This window comes from Aythya fuligula, chromosome 17 (assembly GCF_009819795.1).
Source record: "Aythya fuligula isolate bAytFul2 chromosome 17, bAytFul2.pri, whole genome shotgun sequence".
Classification (NCBI taxonomy): domain Eukaryota; kingdom Metazoa; phylum Chordata; class Aves; order Anseriformes; family Anatidae; genus Aythya; species Aythya fuligula.
Window position 1 is genome coordinate 2,654,146 of NC_045575.1, and position 23,102 is coordinate 2,677,247.

The 23,102-nt window shown below is 51.4% G+C and overlaps 1 protein-coding gene across 1 annotated transcript in view; it reads right to left on the reverse strand.

The window, feature by feature from the left end:
- The window catches only part of SETD1B (SET domain containing 1B, histone lysine methyltransferase), a 41,362-nt gene continuing 18,260 nt past the window's right edge, over window positions 1-23,102 (reverse strand). The window contains exons 7-18 of the mRNA XM_032199170.1: window positions 14,606-15,385; window positions 10,916-11,086; window positions 10,195-10,282; window positions 8,795-9,012; window positions 8,388-8,541; window positions 7,479-7,946; window positions 4,177-5,733; window positions 2,823-2,989; window positions 2,421-2,552; window positions 1,547-1,666; window positions 1,035-1,172; window positions 1-293 (exon numbers count right to left, since the gene is read on the reverse strand). Coding sequence (XP_032055061.1) covers window positions 120-293; window positions 1,035-1,172; window positions 1,547-1,666; window positions 2,421-2,552; window positions 2,823-2,989; window positions 4,177-5,733; window positions 7,479-7,946; window positions 8,388-8,541; window positions 8,795-9,012; window positions 10,195-10,282; window positions 10,916-11,086; window positions 14,606-15,385 — 4,167 coding nt within the window. The 3' untranslated portion in view covers window positions 1-119. The remainder of the gene's footprint in view (window positions 294-1,034; window positions 1,173-1,546; window positions 1,667-2,420; window positions 2,553-2,822; window positions 2,990-4,176; window positions 5,734-7,478; window positions 7,947-8,387; window positions 8,542-8,794; window positions 9,013-10,194; window positions 10,283-10,915; window positions 11,087-14,605; window positions 15,386-23,102) is intronic.

Here is a 23,102-nt window from a genome sequence, read left to right on the forward strand (position 1 = left end):
TTTTCCTCTTTTTTTTCTTTTTTTTCTTTTTTTTTTTCTTTTTTGGCAAAGTGCAACCACACCTGGTTACCACAGTTTTGACATGGCCGAAGGTGCAAGTGTGACGAGAAACCTCGAGTTCAGTTCAGGGTTCCCCTGCAGTTCTCAGAGCCACATAGACACGGGATTTTTACATCCTCAATCGGAAACTTGTAGTCATAGGTAATTTCCTCATTCACATTGATGTGCTGTTTGGAGTAGATGACGATCTTCTTTTGAGACTCCACTGTGATCACTTTAGCATAACAGTTTGGCTGCAAAGGTGACAGAACAGGTAATGATTTAGGCTCCTGATGGCCACGGCTTCCCAGCCTCCACACAATTAACTAAACTAAAATGGAGTGGGGCACTCACATGACAGTCTCAGCCACACTTCCAGAAGCTAGAGCCAGGATACTCAGCAGAAAGCTGAGAGGAGGAGGCATGAAGCCAGAAACCAGAGGAGCTCTCCTTGTGCTCCTCCAAAACACATTCTGGTCATTTGTAGTGCACGAGAGCCCTCACGGTGCTCCACTATGTTTGTCTCTGGTAGAGAGCAGCTCAACTAATGCTTGGTAACGTGGTCAGACATCCAAGCCCTCGAATGTAGGCTGCAGCACAGATCAGCCAGGAAAGCAGCTTCTCTGCTTACCAGGGCAAGAGTACTTTTCCCATGCGGACACTAGGATACTGTTCCCACAGCAGCAGAACTGCTAAAATTGTTGTTTTAAGGAAATACTTGTTAGCTGTGGTTGAACAGCAGCCATCAGGGTCCTACAAAATGGTCAGGAGGATTCTGAGCACGCTCTGTCTTGCTGCATATTTCATTTCTCAGGTCTCTCATCTGTTCCTTAGGCTAGTTTAGACTCAGCTTTGATCTGCTGCAGCTCATTAAGTTAATCATAACCCCGTGACCCCTTGCTACTTCTGAATGTGTCCCTGATCAGAGTTAGCAAGGACTCAGTGGGTTTATCAGCATGTCAGAGTACAATTATATGCGAAAAACTGGTACTTACATTGCAGCTGTGATTAATAAACCTGGCGAAGTTTCCACATTTCGTGGCATCGATGATTGTGTCGTGGTCAACTCTGAACATGTAACTGCTCCCGATGCCTTCATCCTCGTATCGCTTTTCACGCATGTCAGCAATGACCTACAGAAAACCCCACACTTATTGTCAGAACGGGCTGCAGCGAGCTGTGAGCAGAGATCTACCCAGGGCTCAGAGATCTACTCTGTGCTGGTGCCACTTTGAAGATACACGGTCCCAAATACCCCAACAGAACAGACTTCACTGAAACCACAGAAGTTCAGGATGGGCTTCTGGAGAGCTTGCTTCCTAAGGGTTTGAGCTCTGAATTTCTCTGTTGTTGAAGATCCCACCCCTGCTCCTCCAAGCCACATGCCAGCCTCTGCCTAGCTCACATAGCTAACGCCTTGCAGCAGGGACGCCAGCCCCAGCTGCCACACTCAATCACTTCTCTCATGGCTGCTTTTTGCTCACGTTTCGCCCCCAGTCCAGCTTACCTGCCGGATGTTCTGACCCACGTACTCAATCACCATCTCATCAGCTGCGATGGGCTCCATAGCAAAAAGGCCCCAGTCGTGGATGTGGCTCTTGCAGAATTTTAGCTTTTTCTTCCGGAACTGCGCAAAGAAAACACCCCAAAATCCCAACCCTGCGTTAGCCACAGCATCAAAAGGGAAAGGCTGTCCCTAGCTCCAGCAGCACGCTGCAACACACAAAGCAGTGCTGGGGTGCTTCAACCTGATTTGGTTTCCTTCTGGCTTTTGGTGACAGAAGGGCAGCACGGGGGACGTAAGAGGTCCCACATAGTTGTAATACTTGGGTTTTTATACCATGCTGCACCATTTGGGAGAACAGACCCACTGGGGCCATCGATCTCTGTTCTGCACAGCCCTGATGGTTCTGCTTAGGGCTAAAGCAGCTTGTGTGCTTACAGCCATTTATCAAACAGCTCACGCCTCTTCTCCTCACAGGGGAGCACACTGGACCAGAGTGTCCTGTTTTCCCCGCAATTGCTCTGTTCCTATTTTTAGGTGAATTAGATCACAGAAATCTTCAAGTTGGTTTATATGGAAGCACAGAGGAGCTGGGTACCCCAGAGAGGTTCTGCGTTGGGTGATCCTTCAAGACAATCTCATCTGCTCCCTGCAGCTGCTCTGACTGCAGAGCCCAGCTCCCCAGCCAAGCACCTCTGACCTGCTCTGTGGAGACTTTCTCCAAGAAGCAAGGCAAGACCTTAATTCTGGGCCCCACTCAGCCCCATGACACACACGCAGAGGTGCCCAGCACTGAGCTCTGTGCCCATCCCTGCCTGGCCTCAGCCTGCTCCCAGCCAGCCCCTGCCCAGAGCAGCCACCCCACGGGGTGACCTACCTTGAGCTGGTTGAACTTGAGCAGGTCGCTGTCACAGCTCCCGGTGAAGGAGGAGAGGAGCCTGCGCTGCTCTGACCGCCTCTCGGAGCCAGCCCGGGTGGAAGCGTGCGGTTGAGCAGGGATGCTCATGCCCTGAGGACAAACGGGTGATCAGAGCTGACCCAACTCGCCCAGCACCCTGCAGCCTCCCCACGAGCAATCCCTTGTGCTACAAGGCATCATCACCGAGCACGTGGCCTCCCGAAAACGCCCCACTTCAAACACCCCCACTGCCCCAGCACCACCCAAACGGCCACCTCAACAGCTCCACCTTGCCAAAAGGTAGGGAGCAGCCAGCGTGTGATGATGTTCGAAACCAAATCCTGCTGGCACCCTGGTGGCCAGCAGAGGACGTTTCCTCACCTGCGTGTCTGCAGGAGGCTCCTCTGCAAAAGCTCGGCTATTGTTGAGGTATTTCAGTTTGTCCTTCTTATCAATTTTGTAATAGCCTTCGCTTCGTGCGCAGCCCGTCACGTGCTCCCGCATGCCATCGTCACGCTTCTTTTTCTTGGGGGTAGAAAAGCTGGTAGGTGGGAAGGAGTTAAGGGGCAACACGGCTACCAGGGGACATCAGACCAAACCTCTGCGGTTACGCGGAGCTAACACCAAGAAAACACGGAAGGGTTTTTTTGGGGGCAGGAGGGGGGAAGTGGCTGCAAAAAAATAACACTACTATTAAAAAAAAGCTTGCAGGGAAGCCCAGCATGGTATTTCCTTCTTAGCTGCATGCTTCAGGAAACTTGTTCTCCCCCCAGGAATTCCCAGCCCCGAGAACACCGCGCTGACCTCGCAGCAATCCCAGCCCTTGGCACCCTGCCTTGGGCGAGGTGCAAAGCAGATGTACTGGAGACACTCCTCAGCCCACCAGGTGGGACACGCTGCTCTCACCAGGCTCAGGAGATCTGCTCCTGCACACCTGCTGGGACAGGGAAGACCCCACGCAGACGTTTCAAACCCCACTGTCCTGATCCACCACGAAAAACCGCAACAGTTTTAAGTGGCTTTGGCTGGTTTGCTTTTGCTTTAGAGAAAGGTTAATAATAATAAAAAAAAGCAGGGTCTTGCAGGGAGTCAGGGATGAAATATTTTAACTCCAGACACCTCTAGCAATGCACGAGGTGCTGCACATGCTCCCTGATGACCGTGTCCTGCTGCAGCACAGAGCACAATGTTCTCCCAGCCAGCCTGGGGCTGTGTCTGCCCCGACGTGCTGCCTAGAAGCCAGCCTTTTCTGCTTATTAGTATTTTGGGCTCGAAGCAAGTTAAAGCTGCTAGCACCACTAACATCATTTTGGGCACAGATGGCAGGATTATTTTTACAGCAAGTTTTAGCCCCAAGTTAAAGTCCTCTACGCACCAACTAGAAATTGCTGGCTTCAGTAATTAGTTTAGCAAGCTGGGGAAAAAAAAAAAAAAAAAAAAAAAAAGTGGTTTAAATGAAGACAGAAGCTTCTCAAACCAGCAAGGAAATCTCCCCAGAAGAGGTGCTCAGAGACTTTCCCTGCAGTTCTAGATGGAAAATGCAGCAAGAACAGCCACTTCTGTATTGCAGCTTCAGGGATTAGGTTTAAAACTGCCTGCTGACATAAGCAACTGCTATTCCAGCATGCAAATCTACCAAATACCTTTGGCTTTTGCATTTTAAGTCCCACAACCCAATGCCCATCGAGTGCATCCTACACGTGGTGCGTGACGGAGAGCCGCTGAGAAAGGATATAAGGATGGAATACCCACAGGGTGTCGTTAAGCCAGTCCATGCCATTGTCCTGCTGTAACAAGCGGTCATACGTGATACACATGAATTTGATGTCTTCCTCGTCTATGCCTCCGTTCCAAATGTCATACAAAATGGTCATCTCCTCAAACTCGGAGCGTGGCCTGAACTGAGGCCGGGGTGGGGAATACTCGGGGGAAGGAATCACCGGGAGGTCCTCAGGTGACTTCTTCTGCCTTCGCCACTGTCTTTTAGGCTTCGCGTGAGCTTCTTCTTCCTTGAAGTCTTCGTTCCACTGGTTCTCCAATTCCTTGAATGGCAGTTTCTCTGCGACTGTCTCAGCCGCTATTTTCTCGTGGAAGCCGTCATTCCTGAAGTCCAGGGTGACGGCTTCAGGGTCTTTCAGTCCATAGAAAGCATCGGGGTGTGCACTCAGGAGCTCTTTGCTCATAGCACTTTCCACCAGGGTCACTGGGACGGGAGGTGGCTCTATGGTTTTGCCCGAGTACACATCCAAGGAGAGGACAGAAGGCGGCGACCGTTTCGGTCGGCCCGGCCTCCTTTTGGGAAGAACAGAAGGCGGTGGGGGGGGAGGAAGAATAGAAGCCCCAGTGGGTGCTTCTGGCGAGAGTAAAACAGATTTTACTTCTGCCTTGCATTCCTCGATGGGCAGTCTTCCATCTCCAGGCATGCACGGCAGGGCTGCTACGGGTATTGGCTCATCAGGTGGCAAGCCCACGTCTGTGTGGAAATCTGCCTGGGGGGGGCTGGCGAAGGGGATAGGGGAAGGAACACTGTTCATGCTGATCGTAAGGGAAGCACCAAGAGGCTCTTTAAAGGTTTTCTCATCTAGCTCATCCTCTGACGGCTTCTTGCCAGACAGAAGGCAAGGAATGGTAGCACCAGCCTCTGGGAAAGTAGGCGTGAAATTGAAATCTCTCCCAGGAGTCCGAGGAATGCCACTGTTAATGCCAGGAGATTGGGATGGGTAGGAAAAGGGGCTCCCTGGGACTTGAGGGGAACTGAGGGTCAAGCTGCTTCCCGTAAGGGGAGCGTCGCTTCCTGGCGTTGCTGGAACAGTGTCCGTGCTCTGGGATTTTGCAAAGGGGTGCGAAGACTTGGCCAAAATGTCCCGCCCAGGAGTCCTAGGAATCTCCTCATCCACAGATGTTTTGGTCACCAGTAATTGTTCGGGGAACTTCTCTGGAGGCATTAAAGATTCCTCTTTACCGGGAGTCGACGGTAAGGGAAGCGTGGAGGATGGCACCTTGTGGGCTGGAAGCAGAAGAATATCAGTCTCTGGATGCACCACCACCTCCCGCCCCGGCGTGCGAGGCAGCCGCTCATCCTCCTCAGCTGCAGAGGGCAGCTTTGTTTTAACACGAGCTTCTAAGGTGCTGCCATCAGACTTGCTAAAGAAGCTGCTTTTACTGGGCAGAGGTTCTCCAAAGACTCCCATTGGAGCTGAGAGGCAGAGTGTCCCATCCTCATCTTGAGATTCGGGCTTGGGACCTTCCTGTACCTCTGGCTCCAGCATGGCAGTGTGTTCAGGCTCTTCCTCTGGAAGAAGGAAAAAAAAAGAAAGGAAGAAAGAAAAAAGAAGTCAGGGGTGTTGCTTCCACTTGGTTACTTGCCACTTGCCAGTAAAGGCATGTTTAAGATGTTGCAATTACGGAACAGCTCAATTCCACAGGGAGGCTTTAAAAACTCCAATGCTTTACATTTTGGAGGCACAGAGTGTGGAGTAATTAGACACCACCACAGACATCCCTAATGGACCATAAAAAAAAAAAAACGCACTATTAATTTGAGGATTAGCTACTACGCAGGCCAGAATGAAGGTTTTCTGCTTTGAAAACCCCTGCCCACCTTTTTACAGGCACGAAAAGCATTAGTGGCTTGCAGGGTGAGAGCTTTGGAGGACAGCTGTCAGAGCCCCAAGCTATCAGCCTTTCTGATGTGGGAAGGTAAACTAATTGCGGGGCCAAGAAGCACCCTCGGCTCTCCAAGGAGGGGAGCAGCATAATGCTCTTGAACAACACGTGAAGAAAATGGAAAGCCCTTGTAATGAATGAGGAGACACTCAGATGGTATCAATGAGGCAATTTATATGCTGCTCTCTCTGCAGCAGGCTCATTTGTCTGGAGTTTATTTACCTCCTTAGAGTCAGGGCCAAAAGGAATCAACAGTGAATCTTCTTAGGCAGCTCAAAATAACATTTTCAAGTGGGAGAGCAAAAGGAGGTGGGAACGCCTGGAGAGTTGGAGGGGAAGTGTTATCCATCTGTGCGGAGTGAACCAGAGATTCGCTGCAGAAAGGTCAGACCCATCCAACTCCTGCACGGCCAGGCTGGGCAGCACGAGAAGAATGCTGCAGTTTGAGTTTGTGCCTAGCTTACCTGAAAAGCTCACTCCACACATCGAGGTACCCCAAACGCAGCTCTACCCAGATTTATATCCTGTCTGGACACCAACACATTCTACAAAGGAGCTGTGTAAAACAGGCGTTTTGCCTATTAGCCTTTCAAATTTTATGATAGCTGAGGAGTGATAGCCTGGGCAGGGGCCAGATTTCCAGCTCTCCAGGTGCCAAAATACTGTCTAGTCCCCAGTGCTGCAGCCTTCAGACACCCGTCCTGCTCAAGATGTTGGCTCCAGATTTTTGCTTGTTAATTCCCCGCTTCCTGCTGCAGAATTTGTTGAGATTTATGCATCCTACTCCTACTCTAGTCTTCACTGGTTATATGCAGCTCTGTACAGAATCAAGACAATTTCCTTCTTCCAGCAAACCTGGGGATATTATTCATGTAAAATGACTAAGTGAAAAGCAAAGCAAGGAGCCAGATGTAATTCTAAGACTCTGCCCACCTGCCCCATACAGCTTTCCACACACTCCTTTGATATTAAAGCCAACAACAGCCAGCAGTGACTCAGGAAGCACAGATTCCTGTTGTGTTTAAGCAGCCACGACTTTTCTATCTTGAGCTTCAGCCACCACACCACCCAGTCAGTCACCCTCGGACGATGCCAACTGTTCAGTTCCTGCAGCACACTAACTGCACTGGCCCAGGATAAGGTTCTGGATACAATAACCACCGTATTTTTAGTACCAGATGCCTTGTGCGGAACTCCTTACTAGGAAGCAAAGTTCAGCACAGGCCTCTTCCTCTGTACAGATAATCCCTAGCCCAGAGCCAATGCTGGAGGAAGAGAGAACAAGGGAAATACAAAACCAGATGTGTTGGAGGCTGTGAGAATACTGCACTTGGCAATGTGATGTGTGCCAAACCACACGGAAGACCATACCTGGCCCACAGATGGGAGACAGTGCAAGTTTTGTCTCCTGGTCTCTCTCCATAACCAAGTGTTTGAGTGTTTCAGCAGCAATAGATGCCTCTGGGACTTCACCACATTCACCTTCTCCTGCCTTGATTTCTTCCATCCCTTCATCCTTCTCCACCAACGCTGGCTCTGTGAGTCCCAAGCCTGTTGCATCCATGTAGTCATCCACAGGATACAGCTCCAAAATGGTCTCCCTCTCATCATCAGGAAGCTCATGACTGGAAGGTTCATGCTCTGTCTCAGCAACCATGGCTTCTCTGTCTTGATCTTCAGCCACCTCCTCCTCTTCCTCTTCCTCCTCCTCCTCCTCCTCTTCATCATCCTCATCGTCATCTTCATCTGAGTCAGAGCTGGATTCGAATTCAGAGGAGTCCTCACTTTCATCGGACGATTCCACTTCAGCCTTGGAAGATGAGGGACTCGCTACGTCTTCTACAAGAAGAACAAGTTACCATCATTTAGTGACATCAGAAAACAGAACTAATCAGGGCCTTCTACAGGAACAAATATCATTCCCACACCGTAACAGCATCAAAAACAGCGTGTGGGTTTGAAGGAATCACCTCGCAGTTTATTTACTTTTGCAGGGCCTAGTAAACCAAGTATTTGGATGTTTCCAACCGTGCAACGAGCAGCTCCGTGAGCAGCAGACCTAGCGCTGCCTGGCGCACTGCCACGTGGGTCTCTTGGCAGACTGCCTCTTTAATGGAGTTCTACCGAGATTATTTATACCTGTATAAATTATCTTGTATGAAACTGCCTTTCAACGAAAGAGGGTGCACAAATAAAACCTGGCCTACAAGTAGGGAGACAAAAAGGGAGACTGCACCTGGCCCGAACACCACACTCGCTGTTTTCCCTGGAATTGCTTACCCTCCTCGGAGTCCTGCTCTTCCTCTTTGTCACTTGTTTCAACACCTGTCTCCTCCTCCTCATCGTCCTCCTCCTCCTCATCGTCCTCTTCATCATCATCTTCATCCTCATCATCCTCTTCGTCGTCCTCTTCATCCTCATCCTCCTCTTCCTCCTTTACAGGAAAGTATTGCCAAAAATGAGCAGTGTCTGACCCTGAGACCTGGCTGTCATTGCGGTAATCACCAATGATTCTCAGAGACACTGCTCAGAGAACCTGAAGGGTGAATAATCCTACAGAAATTATTTTAGCACAGGCCCGAAGAGGAGCACACACCTTCTAGAGAAGGTAACGTTGCGATCTGGAATAACCAGGACCCCTTTTAATTACAGACTGCATGCAAAAATATGATCACAAACCAACACACCTTTCCAGGTGCTGCTTTCACCAAGGCTCTCTCTTCCTCCTGCTCTTCTTCCTTCTCTGAGGAGGACTCTTCTTCTTTCTCCGATGTCTCGTCTCCCTCTTCCCCCTCGCTGTCAAGCTCCAGCGGCCTTGCTGGTCGCCGCCTCAGCCCCACTGCTTCTGCATCCTTCTTTGACAGGTCAGACGTTGCATCGGAAGCATCTCTGTCCCTCTCTGACTCTGGGGAGCAAAAACAAGGAGGAAATTGCCCTCAAGTACTTTCATGGGAGGGAAAGGGTTGATCACATCATAGGAACTTTTGCTTTGGGAAGATCAAAGTTAGGAGCAATGCGTGCACATGGTGTGAGAGTCCCCAGGCTCACAGGCACTTAATTTCACAGCGCGAGTGAGGGTGAGACTGGGAGCAGGGTGTTGAAAGTCCCAAGGACGGCAAAATGCCAAAAGGTAGCCAAAGCTGACAAGCTGCAGGCAGAGCAGCAAGGAGACGTGGCACCATGGAGATCAGACCTGGTACGCCAACAGGGACCTTGCCATGGGGTTGTCTCACCCAACACTGCCTGGGTACTGCTTGGAGAAGAGCACTACGTGCAGTGCCACAGCAGAATACTTGATTCATGTTGGGAAACTCCCTGTGCTGCTTCCCTAAACAGGGACACGCTACGGGATACGAATGCTTTAACAAACTCTGGGTTTGCTTTATTTCTTGAAGAACTGATGGGTTTGTGTTATGAGAAAGATGCTTGGTTAACCTTGGTTCTTACGTTTTTTAAACTTAATGATTTAATGCCTTTCCTTCTCTTTTTTAAACAAAACCCTGCTTCTGTACTTTGGCTTGAAACCAGTTGTTAGTCTGAACCAAGTTTATAGCACAACTAACTTGAATTCATTTTTTAATGCAAAATAAAGACATCAAGCTTTGAATATTCTTATCTCTACTCTTCCCTGTTCCCAGGGGGGAAAAAAAAAGTTAAAATCTTTGGAAATAGATTCCTCTGGCAAATAAGTTACTTAAGAATAAATAAATAAGCAGAGCAAACTGTCTCTTACTTGCTTTCTCCCTCAACATACACGGTGAGTTGCAAGCATGCCTCCGGAACACAGTCCATGAACTAATCTGAGCTCCCTCTACTGGGTGACCAGCTCTGCATCAGCAAATCTAAAATAGGGTACAAGCGTTCATAAAATGCAGGTCTTAAATTTCCCGCCAGTGAATTTAAGATAACTGAATCCAGAGAAGACATCTCCCAGCTGATTAGAGTTTTGTGAGAGGCAGGGTTTTGGCTCAGATCCTTGATTCTGAGTCTAACTGTAAGTGAGCACACTGCTGTGAAGTTTAAAAGGATTCAGCTCGCATGTGGCTTGCATCTGCTCTTGTGTTTCAAACAAATGTGCTTTGCAAACCTTCATCTTCATCATCAACAGAAGTAGAAGGCCGGATTCTCTTCTGATCTCCTGCTGAGGCAGCTTCAGGTGGCTCCTTTCTTTTCACCTGAACAAAAGACAAAATTAGCATTTCTAAGAGTTTAGAAACAGCAGAAATCAACTTCTTAAATAAACTGCTACTGCCTAACTTTGCCAGTGTGACTTACACCAAGAAATCAAGGGCCACTTCCCTGGCTCTTGATCCCTTTATTTGCTTGCAAACAGAATTTCACTGTGAATGAAACTCTACCCCTTCAATTTGCATCAAAACACTTCCCATACCAGCATGGTGCATGTCATCACCAGGTACTCTGAATCTGACAGAGAATGCTTTTGGCAAATGGATGTGTCTGAGTTGTAACCGAACAGAGAGCCCGCAGTCTGTGACATCTTAGAGAGCCTCAATGAAAGTTTCATTCTAAATCAAGACTGCAGAGTCTCCAGTCCCAAACCTTTACTTGCATCTTTGCACTCAAAACTTCAATTTTAATGAAGAGCTCCATTCTATTCCCCTCACCTCACCCCCACCCCCTCTTTATTTTATTTTATTTAAGAAACTTTGTTTTTTATACTTCTACTTCTTGCCAGGAAGTAAAAATGCTCAAGTGACCCTATAGTTGCAAGTTTTATTCCATTCCATCTGTCCTCCTAATACTCCTTTAGGGAACGTTAGAAATAATGAAGACAACTTTGTTTTTACCTTGAAGGATGGCAACCGGATGGCCCCTCGTAACCCAATGCCCAAGCCGATCCCCTCATATCCCAGGCCTTCTCCTTTGTTCCAGTTCTCCAAGAGACAAGATGTGATTCGATCCTTTGGCTTTGGCTTCTCCTCCAGTTCGCCTCCAGACTTCACTGGAGTGAGAGATGCCTGCAGAGAAAAAAAAAAAAAAAAACATACTTTAAAACAGGAAAAGTTTCCTGAGGAGCACACGAAGTCCAGAAGCCATTTAGGTGGCTGAGGTTTCTGAAATACCACTCCCCTGCCCAGGCATCAGTTTCTTTGAAGGCAAGGGCATCTGGAGATGCACCACTTGGCCACACGACTTCAAAGGGAGAAGGTGCAGAAGCTCCTCTTGATAACGAGACCTTGCCATCTTCAAGCAGCCTTTTCCCTTTTGCATTTTAAGAAGTTATTTTCTCTGCACTGCACAAGGCACTACAAGACAAACCTGCTGGGATTCTTGGAGCAGTGGCTTGGGACACCACATGGTCTTGTGTTTGGAGTCGTCATGATGTCAGGTAGCAAAGCACCACTCTTGGTTTCTTCACCGAGTGTTTTAAAACATGATCTCAATTTCTTTGCACGCAGCTTAACATAGGCCAATGTGCTTCACGAGGGAGGACAAGGGAAACGAGCAGTCCTCACTAGCCCCTCTGGACCATTTCAGGTTTCCTCAGCAAGGGGACCACAGTGACCTCCTTTGGAATAGCCAAGAATCCAGCACAGATGCTGGAAGCAAAATCAATAATTTCACGCTTGTCTTCAGCCAAGGGCACTGGAGGCAGCGCTCACTGGCATCAGTCCGTGGTGCAACACTGCCTACAAGTCGTTTTCTCTTACCGACACTAACAGAGCTAATTTGCTGAAGCTGACTGTAATCACCGAAGAGGCAGCTTAAGCTCAGCTCTCCTGCTAATAAAGAACGAGGCTAGTGGGAATATCAAGCAGGGAAGCCAAGCAGCAGCCCTGCCTGGCCTGGGGAGCTGGTTGTACCTGGGGCACTCTGCTAAAAGCACCTTACTCAGGCATTCGAACCTAAAGCCAGCACTAGATTTGGGGAAGTTTTGCCCTTGCTCAGGCAGAGGAGGCCCACGGTACATGCTGCCTTCCCTGCCAGCATTCTTCCTCTGCATTTTCTATCATGCCTGACCTAGCACACCAGTCTTACCTCGAGCTTTCCCACCCTTCTCCTATAGCACCACAGCTTTTAGCAGTCAGTCAGCAGCCAAGGCAATTCCTTCGATGGAATACAGCAGCCAGACAAGGGAAGGAAAAAAAAAATAGAGAAGCCTTATGCTTGGGGAAGGTCAAGGAGGGAGATAGCAGACCCATGAAGCCCCTGACCAGAGGGACATGCCTGCTGGAGGACCTGGCGTGTGGTGGAGCTCCTGCACTGCCACAGATGAGATCTCTCCTGTAACAGGAGGGCTGCTGCAGCTGGTGGGCCAGGGACAGGAGATATTAAAAGATAGCTGTCCCTACAGATCTGCTTCGTTTATTTTTAGAGGGAAAAAAAAAGATGTAAACAAGCACATATGCTGTCTTATTTATACTTGCAAGCCTCTGAAAATAATACAGTTTCTTTCACTACTAATAATCAGTAAGGAAAAATTATATAAGGAGCTCCACTTAAAATCATTAGGAGGGAGGAAATGCGGATGCAGGGCCTGTTCTGGTGGATTTGTGTGCTGATAACCTTCCAGCTCAAACAGTGCCTGGAGGTCTTGGTCCATTCTAGAAGAACCAGTGAGGGCAAAGCGTGCGGAGAACTGACCTCCAGGTGCCACTGAGGAGCCCACGGTCGTAAAAGACACCAGGAACGAGAAGGCACCATTTAAGCTGAACTCTCCTCTTTTGTTTTCCTTTGGCAAAAGCAGTCGGCTGCCCTGGCCAACGAGGGCTGCGAATTCCAGGTGAAGAACATGCAAAATCCAGCTGGGGTGAGAGAGAAGAGCCCGAGCAGCCGCCAAAGTCCTGCCTCGACTTGATTCTGCACCTTCACTGCAGAGTTCCAATTTCTTGGGTGCTTCAACTGCTGCTTTGCAGCTACTTGTGGGATCCGTCCCCTCGCTCCCCTGGAAGCTTGGGGGCCTCCCCCGAAGCTGTCAACACACAGCACTGGTAGGAGGCAGAAGCTCTGCACGTTAGCCAGGAGGAGAAGGACTGGGTTTCCTGCCACACATCACAGCAGCCAGCTCTAACCCAGAGCAAAAGGCACTGCCATAAAACAGCTGCTGGGCAGCAGCAGCACCGAGCTGTCTGGAAAGCCCAGGAGCTCTCCCAGGCACCAGAGGTAACACGCAGCCAGCTGCAAGAGCACGTGGTGAGGGTGCTGCCCGGAGAACTGGCATCTGAAACAGAAAGTACCTGCAGGTTGCGGTGCTGCTTTTCCTTTCCTTTTCTTCTTTCTTAAAGCAAGCCTCTGTAGTAGTCACCGTGAGGACCGCGTGGCCCTTTCTATAGCATTAATTTCTCCTGCTAGTGTCAGAATCACTGCGTATTAAACGAGAGCTGTTCGCTGGCCGAGGCACGCTGGAAATTGGCTGAGGAAGGATCAGACGACTCATGCGAGGCTGCTGCCTTAACTAATCCCTGGAACTCCTCGTGTATTTGGCCAACGTTCAGCTCCTGAATTAATCGCTGTCGTGTACGAGTGCTGGGGAGGCAGGAGGAGGGCAGGGGACTGGGAATACTCACGGACCTTGTCACACGGAGTGGGAAACGCAAAGTTTCAGCGCCATGGTTTCAAGCACTCCTGCTGCGGCTGACTTTGTGTTTTTGGAGCTAAAGTTTAGCTTCCTCTTAGACGCAAGAAGCCCTTGCCTGTTTGCCTCCTGATTTTGGGGTCATTTCCCCCTGCAGACCCTTTCCTGGAAGCAGCCACCAGTGGTCCAGACCACCAAGAAAAAAATGAAATCTGCTAAACTTCTCAAACTTCAGGCCCTGGAACTGCTGCACAAAGAGTGGAAAGGAAAGAAGGAGGAGGGTGGGATAGGGCTGGGCGTTTAGAGTTTAACAGCAAGGTCCCTTAATTGTGAAGGCTCTCCCAGAAGGAGCACAGCAGAGGACTCCTGGGTGTGTGCTGTAAGCTCTCTTCCCTTGCTCTGTCTCAGAGCAGCTGTCCCTGTCCTACAACTGCTGCTCGCTGGAGTTCAGCTTGACAGGAGAGCACAAACCCCCCCCTGGCAGGACAGCTCTGCAGAGACACCCAGCAGGGCTGCAGTGACACCGGGAAAGGACCAAAATTCCCAGCCTGCATTTGCTCTGATGGCAAAGCAGCACGAAATCCCCGGACACGTGGAGTGACACCAAATAAATGAGCCTGCAGCAGCAGCACCACCTCCCAGACACTTGTAGGCTGACGTCTGCTGCTCCCGGGCTGCTCCTGCCACCCTCCTGGGGTTGAAACCAGCCCCATGGGCAGGCGTGGAGGCAGGTGAGGGACATACCTGCCTCCCATTTAATTTCAGCTGCCTCAAGCAATGGGGTTTCTCACAGCACAGCTATTCTGCGGCTTATTTTTTTGCTTCTGCTCTAGTTACTGTAACATTTCAGGTTTTGTTTTGGTTTTAAATTCAGCCCCAGCCCCCTGCTTGCCCACACCCCGGCCACGAGCACCGTGAAGAGCTTTCCCCAGGACCCAGCACGCGGCAGGTGAGAGCCTACCTTTGCCAGCCGCTCCTTCTTGTCCCACCAGTCATCAAATGCCCGAAACGCTACCACTTCGACCATCTTCCTGTTCAGGTCCCTTTTCATGATAGCCTTTAGTTCCTTCACGATAACCAGGAGGACTCCGTCCACAGTGGCTTTGTGGGGATCTTCCTTCTTCGGCTCGTAGCCCGGCGGCGGAACCGAGGGGTCAAATTTGGGCAGCGGCGGCCACTGCTGCCCACGAGCAAGAGCAGCTCCCATCGAGAAGGGGCGGTAGGGCGGAAGATTCACGAATTGCATCCGCCCCCCCATGAAAGGCGGGTACTGGTAGGTGTTCTGCGCCTGCATCATGCGGCTCAGCATCTGAGTTTGCATCTGGAAGGACATGGGCATGCCGCCCCACTGGTTGCCCAAGACGCTTATCATATCCACCTGCATGACGGGGAACATGCCGGGGTGGAAAGGAGGCAGAGGAGGCAAAATGTGAGGCGGGGGCACCCCGGGGGGCGCCGGGAGAGGCGGCGGGGGGACGGTGACGGCGGGGTGGGTGGGGGGAGGCGGCGGGGGGAGCGGAGGGGGCATCGGGAAGCCCGGCTGGGGGGGTGGAGGAGGAGGAGGAGGAAGAGGAGGGAATCCCGGCGGCGGCGGCATGGGGGGGATGGACGGGGCCATGACGGCCGTGTTGCTGACGGAGGAGTTCACCACGATGGTTTTGGCACATTCGGCGCTGGTGATGGGCGCGGGGTTCATCTCGTCGTCGGAGATCTCCATGTCCTCCCCCGAAGAATGCTGACCCTGCGAAAAGAGAGAGGAAAGGTGAGCAGCACGATCCTTTTGCATTAAATACCACGGCACCAGCTGCTTTAAACAAAGGCTAAGTTTAACCCACATTTTAATTGGGATTGGAGGAAAGCAAGTGATGCTCCGCAAAGCCAGGGCACAATGAGCAGCTGGTGCCCACTGAAGCTTTTCCCTCCCATGTCAGACCTCAGGGAGCAGAGGGGTAGCAGTTTCCTAAAAGGGCATCGATCCCAACCGAACACAAACCTTGGCTTCTGTGCACGAGGAAGAGCTGCTCCCGTGATCGGCGGAACACCTGCAGCCCGACCGCCTTTCTCTGCAAGGTGCATTGCCTCCTATTTGCATCTAACCCCGACAGGTGCATTGCACCGTGAGCTCTTTTTCAGTTTGCAGCACGCGCAAAGAACATCCGTGGTTTTGTATCATCCTCCCCGGCTCATCTGCTGTCAACTTTTAACCTCTAATTGTGGGAAGACAATACTTCCACACGGCTGCTGCTGCCGAAAGTTGTCTACCGGGCCAAAGCAATTCGTGCTGAAAAAAAGAGCCTGAATCTGCTTCAATTGCCTTTAAATTTCAGAGTCTTAAATGCCGTAATTCAAAGACACAGCACGTCGTATTTCTAAGCAAAATGAATGCCAGCCTCGTGAAATAAAGACGGAGTTATACAAAATGCAAAAACGATGTGCAACCTCTACCACCAAAGGGATGGGAATGAGATTAAAGCAAAGGGCGTCTGCTCGTCCTGGAGCCTTGGAGCTGCCTGACTTGGTCCTGTACAGGTGAGGCCCCCCTCCAGCCCCAGCATTGGTACGCAGCCAGCGGTGACACCGGTGTGTGACATCGGACGGGCACCTCAGCCTGAAAGTGTCCCCAGCACCAAGAAACCCCAGGGATGGCAGCCACATCCCTCGGGTACCGTTAAACCAAAGCCTGCTATGAAACACACCAACCAAACCCTGCTGGAAGACGCATCCAACACGCCAGCAGCTGATCTAGGTGGCACAAATGGGGCTAACCTTTTACTAGCAGGATGACAGGGTCCCAAACTACCTTCTCTGAAACTGTTTCTCCCATTCTTCCTTCCTTTTTTTTTTTTTTTTTCCTAGCTAAAAGTGGCAAAACCCACCACTCCTGCGACAGCAGCCACCACCCGGCTGTTTTCAGGGCTGAAAAGCAGAAGCACTCATCGTGACCTTCTCTCCCAGGCTCCCTCCGAGCGTGCGGGGCCCGCACCCCTCACACGACGCACCGAGCACTTCCTTCCTCCCCACAGCCTCGCACGAGAAAGCCCAAAGAGCTGCGTGTCACCCCCAGCTGATCTAAACGAAGAGCATCCCCGCGCTCCTCGGCGCAGCAGCCCTCCTGGGCACCGTGGGCTGCAGCCCAGCCGAGGAAACGAGACCACAATTAAGTGGTAACGTTGCTGTGCCTCTCTGTATCTCACTCCTGGCAATAGTTTTTTTTTGGAACCTGTTGGCTGTTTTCAGCCAAATTTGAACAAAGATCCCCAAGATGTTTGTTTCTTCCACGTTTTGTGCCAGCAGGTGCTGGTGTCTGCTCTCCTACCGGTCTCCCTGATCTGAAAGGAAGAGCAACGAAGCTCAGCCCGCACCAGATGCTGGAGAACCTGCACAGGGAGAGCTGCTGGCAAACAGCTTCGGCAGCAGTTCTCTTCTTCTCTGCTGTGATTTCCTATTTTACCTCGCGATTTTGGACAGTGGTGAGGAAACAAAAGCACGAGCAGCCGGGTTGATGACTCTGCTGTGAGCTGCGGCCGTACGGCGCTGAGCAACCGCAGCTACCCAGATCAACCCAAATGCTTCACATTTTTATCAAAGGTCATCTCTGCTACGGCAGCCACCACCAGAGAGCAGGCTGAGCACAACGCTGGCAGCAGCAGCTTTGCAAATCCTCCTGTCCTAGCACCTCCCCTCGGCCCGGCTTCCCCGCATTCCTCTGCTGCAGCGCCAGCCCGCGGGCTCGTGCACCACGATCCGCATGGGTCACCCCAAAAAACAACTTAGGGCTTGAGTGAAGATGCCCATCTGAAGTTGTCCTGCCTCTCAGCTCTCCCAGGAGACCCCCGTTTAGCCCTGCAGAGCAGCTGAAAGCACGGAGCAGCACTGGTGGCTGGCAAACCCTGCAGTGAGTGCTACCAAACGCTGCCCGCGGGACGAGCGGGGGCTCTCCTGGAGCTGCTTTGGTGCCTCTGTACACCAGGGAGGTGCTCCCAGGGTTGTTGTGTACCCCTGAAACAAACTGCTAAGAAAGAAGTAATAACCTGTGGTGCTCGAGTGTTTCCAGAGCTGAACTGTGTCCTCTCCCCCCGCCCCGACTAAGAGGTCTGGGGTTTCACACCCTGCGTCCCCTCCCCGGCTGCTTGGCCGCGGTCACGTCCCACGCCAAGGGTGTGGGCAATGAAAGGACATCCCGCGGCTTCAGCTAACGCAGCTCCACCGAAAGGAGCAAAGGAAGAGCAAACGAGATGCCCGCAGCAGGTGTCAACAAGTTTCCCGCGAAACAGACCCCGTTTGTCAGTAATAAACACCAAAGGCACCGCTAAAAGCGCTGGGGCCGGTTCCAAAAGCTGGATAAAGCTAAAAGGCAGCACGGGATGGGAAGCCAGGAGCATCCAGACCAAAGACAGACAAAGTTGGCTTCGGATCTGCCACGGGCAGCAGACCTGAAGCTAAGGGGGTGGCAGCCCCCACGCTGCAGCGCACGTTACCTTTCTTCATTCATACACCCATTTATTTTCCCTTGAGCTGAAACGAGAGCTGCTAAAGCAACAGCGAGCACTTCTGGAAGACCGAGAGATTTATTTTTTTTAATTTTGTAATTCCTCTGGTGCTCATTTGGGTCTGCAAGAAGCAGCGACACGTTCCCTGCTTCCTGCGGCGCGGGGCTGACAGCTCACCTGCACAGCGAACACAATCTGTGCTCCAGTTTTAACCCAAGCAAGACGGAAAGGGAAAGAGAAAGGGATTTAACGACAGGGAGAAAAAGACCAAAAGGGCAGGGAGGGGGGGAGAAAATAAAGGAATACATGAGGTTAGCAAAGAGGTCAAACCAAAAGAAGATCCTCTACACGGAAGTCTTTAAAGAAAGTTAAGAGGAATTAATATTTAAAGCGGATGAGCAGTTAGAGGAAAGTTCTGTCTGAGGGGGAAAAACACGGGCACCGACTGAGTGAGACAGATAAAGGCACGGAAAGAGAAATCAGGGGGAGACAGAAAGGTCTTTTGTTACATGGTTTTCTTTTCGTTCACCTGTCTGAACCTGGATTTGCTGCGGCTGCTACCGAATGCCTCTCAGGGTAGGGCTGAAAGCAGCTACGCTTTCCTCCCAGAGCAACTGCCTCCTCGCTGCCTTCCCTCTTTGCTTTTACAGGGGAAAAAAGCGATCTGAGAGCTGGCATCTGCGCTGCTCTGGGGATGTCATTTCCATCACTGTCAAAAAAACGGTGTCAGTCAGTCCTGGGCTTCACCTGCACGCTTCCCAGGGCAGCTGGTACCGTGCCTCCGGAAAGCCTCCCTTCAGCCCACTGAGAGCAAAGCCATTTCCAACTAAATTAATTGGTGCTGCCATCTCCACTTTGCATTAATTAAATTAAGAGTTAGCAAAACAGGTATTTAATTATATGCGCGACACATTTTTCCAGAGGTGTTTGAACGATGCAGATTTGTTGGGAGAGACTCGAGTCAGCCTCACTGCTTACAAACGGCCTCATCCTTCGCTGCTCCCCCAAACGCTCCCTGCCACCCTCGGCTACACGGGGGGAACACCCCGAGGTCCTGCTTCTGCTTGGTCTGAGCAGGGCAGAGAGCTGCTGAACGCAGTGTATATCTCGGGGCAATCCCCAGCACGTAGCAAGCAAACGTTTGTACCTGCAGAAAAAATGAAGCTACGTCCTAATGTGTCAGCAGGCAGCACTGGCTGCTGCAGGCGTGCAGAGCTGCTCTCTCCCGGCCCTGACAGGGGTTTAAGAGCTTGCTCAGAATTCAGAATGCATTTTGGAGCCCATCAGCTCGCAGCTGGTTTTGTTTAAATGCTCTGATCAGCACCGAGTTACCTGCAGCCCAGGTGGGCAAGGTGTATCGCAGAACACAGCAGGTACCAAGCTGTGGTGCACCAAAACACTGCAAGGCAGGGCCAGGGGCATTCAGCTCCATGCAAGGTCATCAGCTGTAACGAAGCAAAGTGTCCCTTGCATGAGGAAGGCAACCTGCAAGCCTACTGCAACTCGCACGCACAGAAACCATACAGGGGGGAAAAAAAAATCACCCAAAACTTCGAAAGCTGCATACTGAATGCTGGCAGTCTTTGCCCCTTGAAGTGTTAGGCAGCAGCTTTTCAATCCAGCGAGATGTCAAATCAGAAGCAGCTCTTGGAGGAGAAAAGTTTTCATAACCCTACTGACTGTCAAACAGTCGTTGCTTGGTTTTGGATGAAGTCCATGCGAGGATCTAAAAACATCCGCGAGCGAGCACGCCTCGGCCTTTATCCTGACAAAAAAGCAGGGAAAGGAAAAGCTCCGGAGGCGAGGGAGAGGCAGCGAGATGAGGACTGACTGAGCAGGGTCACACAGCGAGTGTGTGACAGCGCCGGGAGGAGGCTCTGGGTCCCTCCAGCTGCCTCCCCGCGCCGTGCTGCTGGCCTGACAAGGGAATCGAGGGAATCGGCCCTGGCTCCCCAGGCTGCGACCCCAGGGAGGGAATAGCACGCGCCCCGTAACGCGCCGCTCGCTCTGCCGGGCTCCTGCGGAACACATTAAAGGACGAGAGACTTCAAACCTGTCACTGACATTCCTCACAGCATCTCCAGAACAAAAGGGAAGCCTGAGGACGCAAACCAGCCACCTGCAACCCCCCCTTCAGAGGCACAATTTCAATGAAAAACTCCTTTAAAAAAAAAAAACAAAACATATTTAAGCCTATTCAAGCTCAGCCCAGAGAATCCCACCATTCACACGGCTCACACAGTGAAATACCCCTTGCTGTCCAAAATCTACATACCGGAGCAGAGCGAGGGCTTCAGGGAGCATCGCTTTACCCATTTTTAACCTGTTTTTTGGCTAGAGAAGGGCTCGCAGGCGCAGCACCGAGCAGCAGCCGTGCCTCCCAGCTGCCCTCAGCTCACGGGATCGGGCACGATGGCACGGCAGAGGTGCTGTGCTGTGCTGAGCATCCGCACCTCTCGGTGTCAGGCGTGACCCAGAGGGGCTCAGCCCCGTGCTGACAACACACACGAACGCTTCAGACTCGGCTCCCTGTAATTACAGGTCTCCCTCTGCAGGAACCTGCACGAGGGTGGCACCGCACCGGCGCTGCCCAAGCGGCGTGCAGGAGGGCAGAGCCACCCGAGGGGCTTCACCAGCTGCAAAAAGTGGAGTAAACCGCTGCCTGCATCCTCCTGCCAGCTCCCGGGAGAGCTCCCGAGCCTCTTCAGGCACCCGTGCCCCATCAGTGCCTGTGGTAGCTTGCTCTGGCCAGCACACGGCCACTGCAGCCTGCATCGACGCTGAAGTTTGTCTGCTGCCTCCTCCCCGGGCTGGTTAGTCACGTCTTTCCTCCTCCTCTGAGCAGCAAAGGGAGCTCCCGTCCTCCTCCTGCCGCTGCCAGAGCGCGCGATTAGGATCGCTGCAGCTTTTAATTGGGACAGAGATAGCTTTCAGGTGCACTCGCGCTGTAATGAAATGCCCGGCTCAGGAAAAGGCAAATTAAAAGATTAACACATTACAGATGAGCGATTATGAATACCTTCACGACATGTGTTGCTACCTCGAGAACAGAAGAGCACGATTTCTACACAGCTGTATATTCATACGGCTCTTTGCAAATCTGACTCTCAAGCAAAGGTTGCAAACGAAGCAGAGCAGAACACGGTGACGATTCTGTGATCCTATTCCACGACTCGTCACCGTGTCCTGCAAAAAACAGGCACCAAAACGGCTGCAACACAGCAAGGATTTCTTGCAGGGGGTGAGAAGTTACCTGGGTGTTTGGGTTTCTTTATTGCTGACTGCAAAATTCTCCCTCACTGCTTGAAAAAGAGAACTCAGGCTGCAAGGAGTGACTATACCCTACCTGACACACACTCTCTTGGCTCAGCCTGTGTTTTGGTCTGGTGCTCATTTGTCCTCCTCACACCTCCAAGGCTGCCCAACAGGTAAAACAAGCAACAAAAACATTCAGGTGCTCATTACAAACAAACAGCACTGTAAACACCAGCCTAACTCATGCCTTTTTTTCCCCCCCAATACCAAAAGGAAGCTTTAAGTCGATGCCTCAAACCACAGAAGGACAGAGGTGGATCCCCCAGGAACCCCTGTCAGTCCCAAAACACGGGGATGGGGTTGAGGAGATGCTTGTTTGTGCCTTGCAACGTGCTGGCTCAGGGGCTGGTCCCTCGTTTGACCATCCCACAGACTGGGAATGCCGCACGGCGTGGTTTGGAAGCAGGCGAGGAAGGAAGGAGCTCCTCGCGGCTTTTTGGTGCACGGAGGGAGGGCTGGAGGTGGGGAAGCACAGAGCACCGCTGCTCCCAGAGGGAAAAGGTCTCATCGCTCACCTCCAGGGCTTTCTGACACGAAAACCACACGTAAAGCCAGCAGTGCTTTAAGGACAGGGGGAGAACCAGGAGGCTGCTCACGTTTCATCACAGACAAAATGCCCTAAAAGTGGATTTACCTTCTCACGGGGCCACGGCCTTTTCCCTTAAGTCTTAAAGGAGATCTTATTAAGAGGAAAAAGGGTTTCTTGGGGGGGAAGTAGGGAAAAAGAAGGAGGAAAAGAAGAGGTGGTACAGTGGGGAGCCACGTAACACGGCCAGCTCTTCCCCCAGCCATGGCTGCTCTGCTTTCCCTACCTCAGAGGGGGGGAAGGGACAGCCCATTTGCAATCTAACTTCAAAGGCTTCCTCAGTCGGCTGGGAAGCTAAGTCATGCATAAAAGGATGGCAGAGTGGCAAGAAAATACCCCCTACAGATAAATTAGTCAGGGAACGTTCCCAAAACGTGAAGAGATCTGGAGTTGGAAGCAGCATCTCCCCCTCCAAAGACGCAAAGCAAACTGCTCAGCTCAGCAGCGAGCGCAGGGGATGCAGAGCCCCGATGTGCCGAGCGAGTCTGAAATGCCCTGCTCCGTTCCTCACGGTGCTGCAGGAGCACACCGATATTCCTAGATAGCAGAAGGCACTTTACAAGCAGAGCTGAAGAGGGGAATTAGCAGCCGTAGATCAGAGTCCAGCAATAAGCATAACGAGGGATGCAATAAGCGAGCGTGCAGAGTACACAGATAGCTCACAGCTCGGTGCCAAGCAGGCTCTCTCCTCTGCCATCCCCTGAGCTCTCTCCTGTACTTAAAGCACAGGTCAAACGGAGCCACGGATTCAGATCTCGCTACCAACAGGGCAATAAGAAAGCAGATAAGCTTGGAAAACAGCCTGGCTTCCCCAGCTGATATCGGCCTATTGAAGAACAGGTTGTGCACACGCTGTATTTAAACAAGCTCTAATCAGCAGGACGAGGCCGATTTGATATTTTCCCCCTTTTACACACTACTTCTGTACCCTGGAGAACCTGAAATCACGGGGCTATTGCTGTTGTGGCAGCATTTTCAGCACTTTGTTCATCTCTCTCTGCATTTCCAGCGTTAGCAGCCACGGCAGTTTCATTTGTAGGAGCTGGACGTTCGCAGCGCAGCCTGCA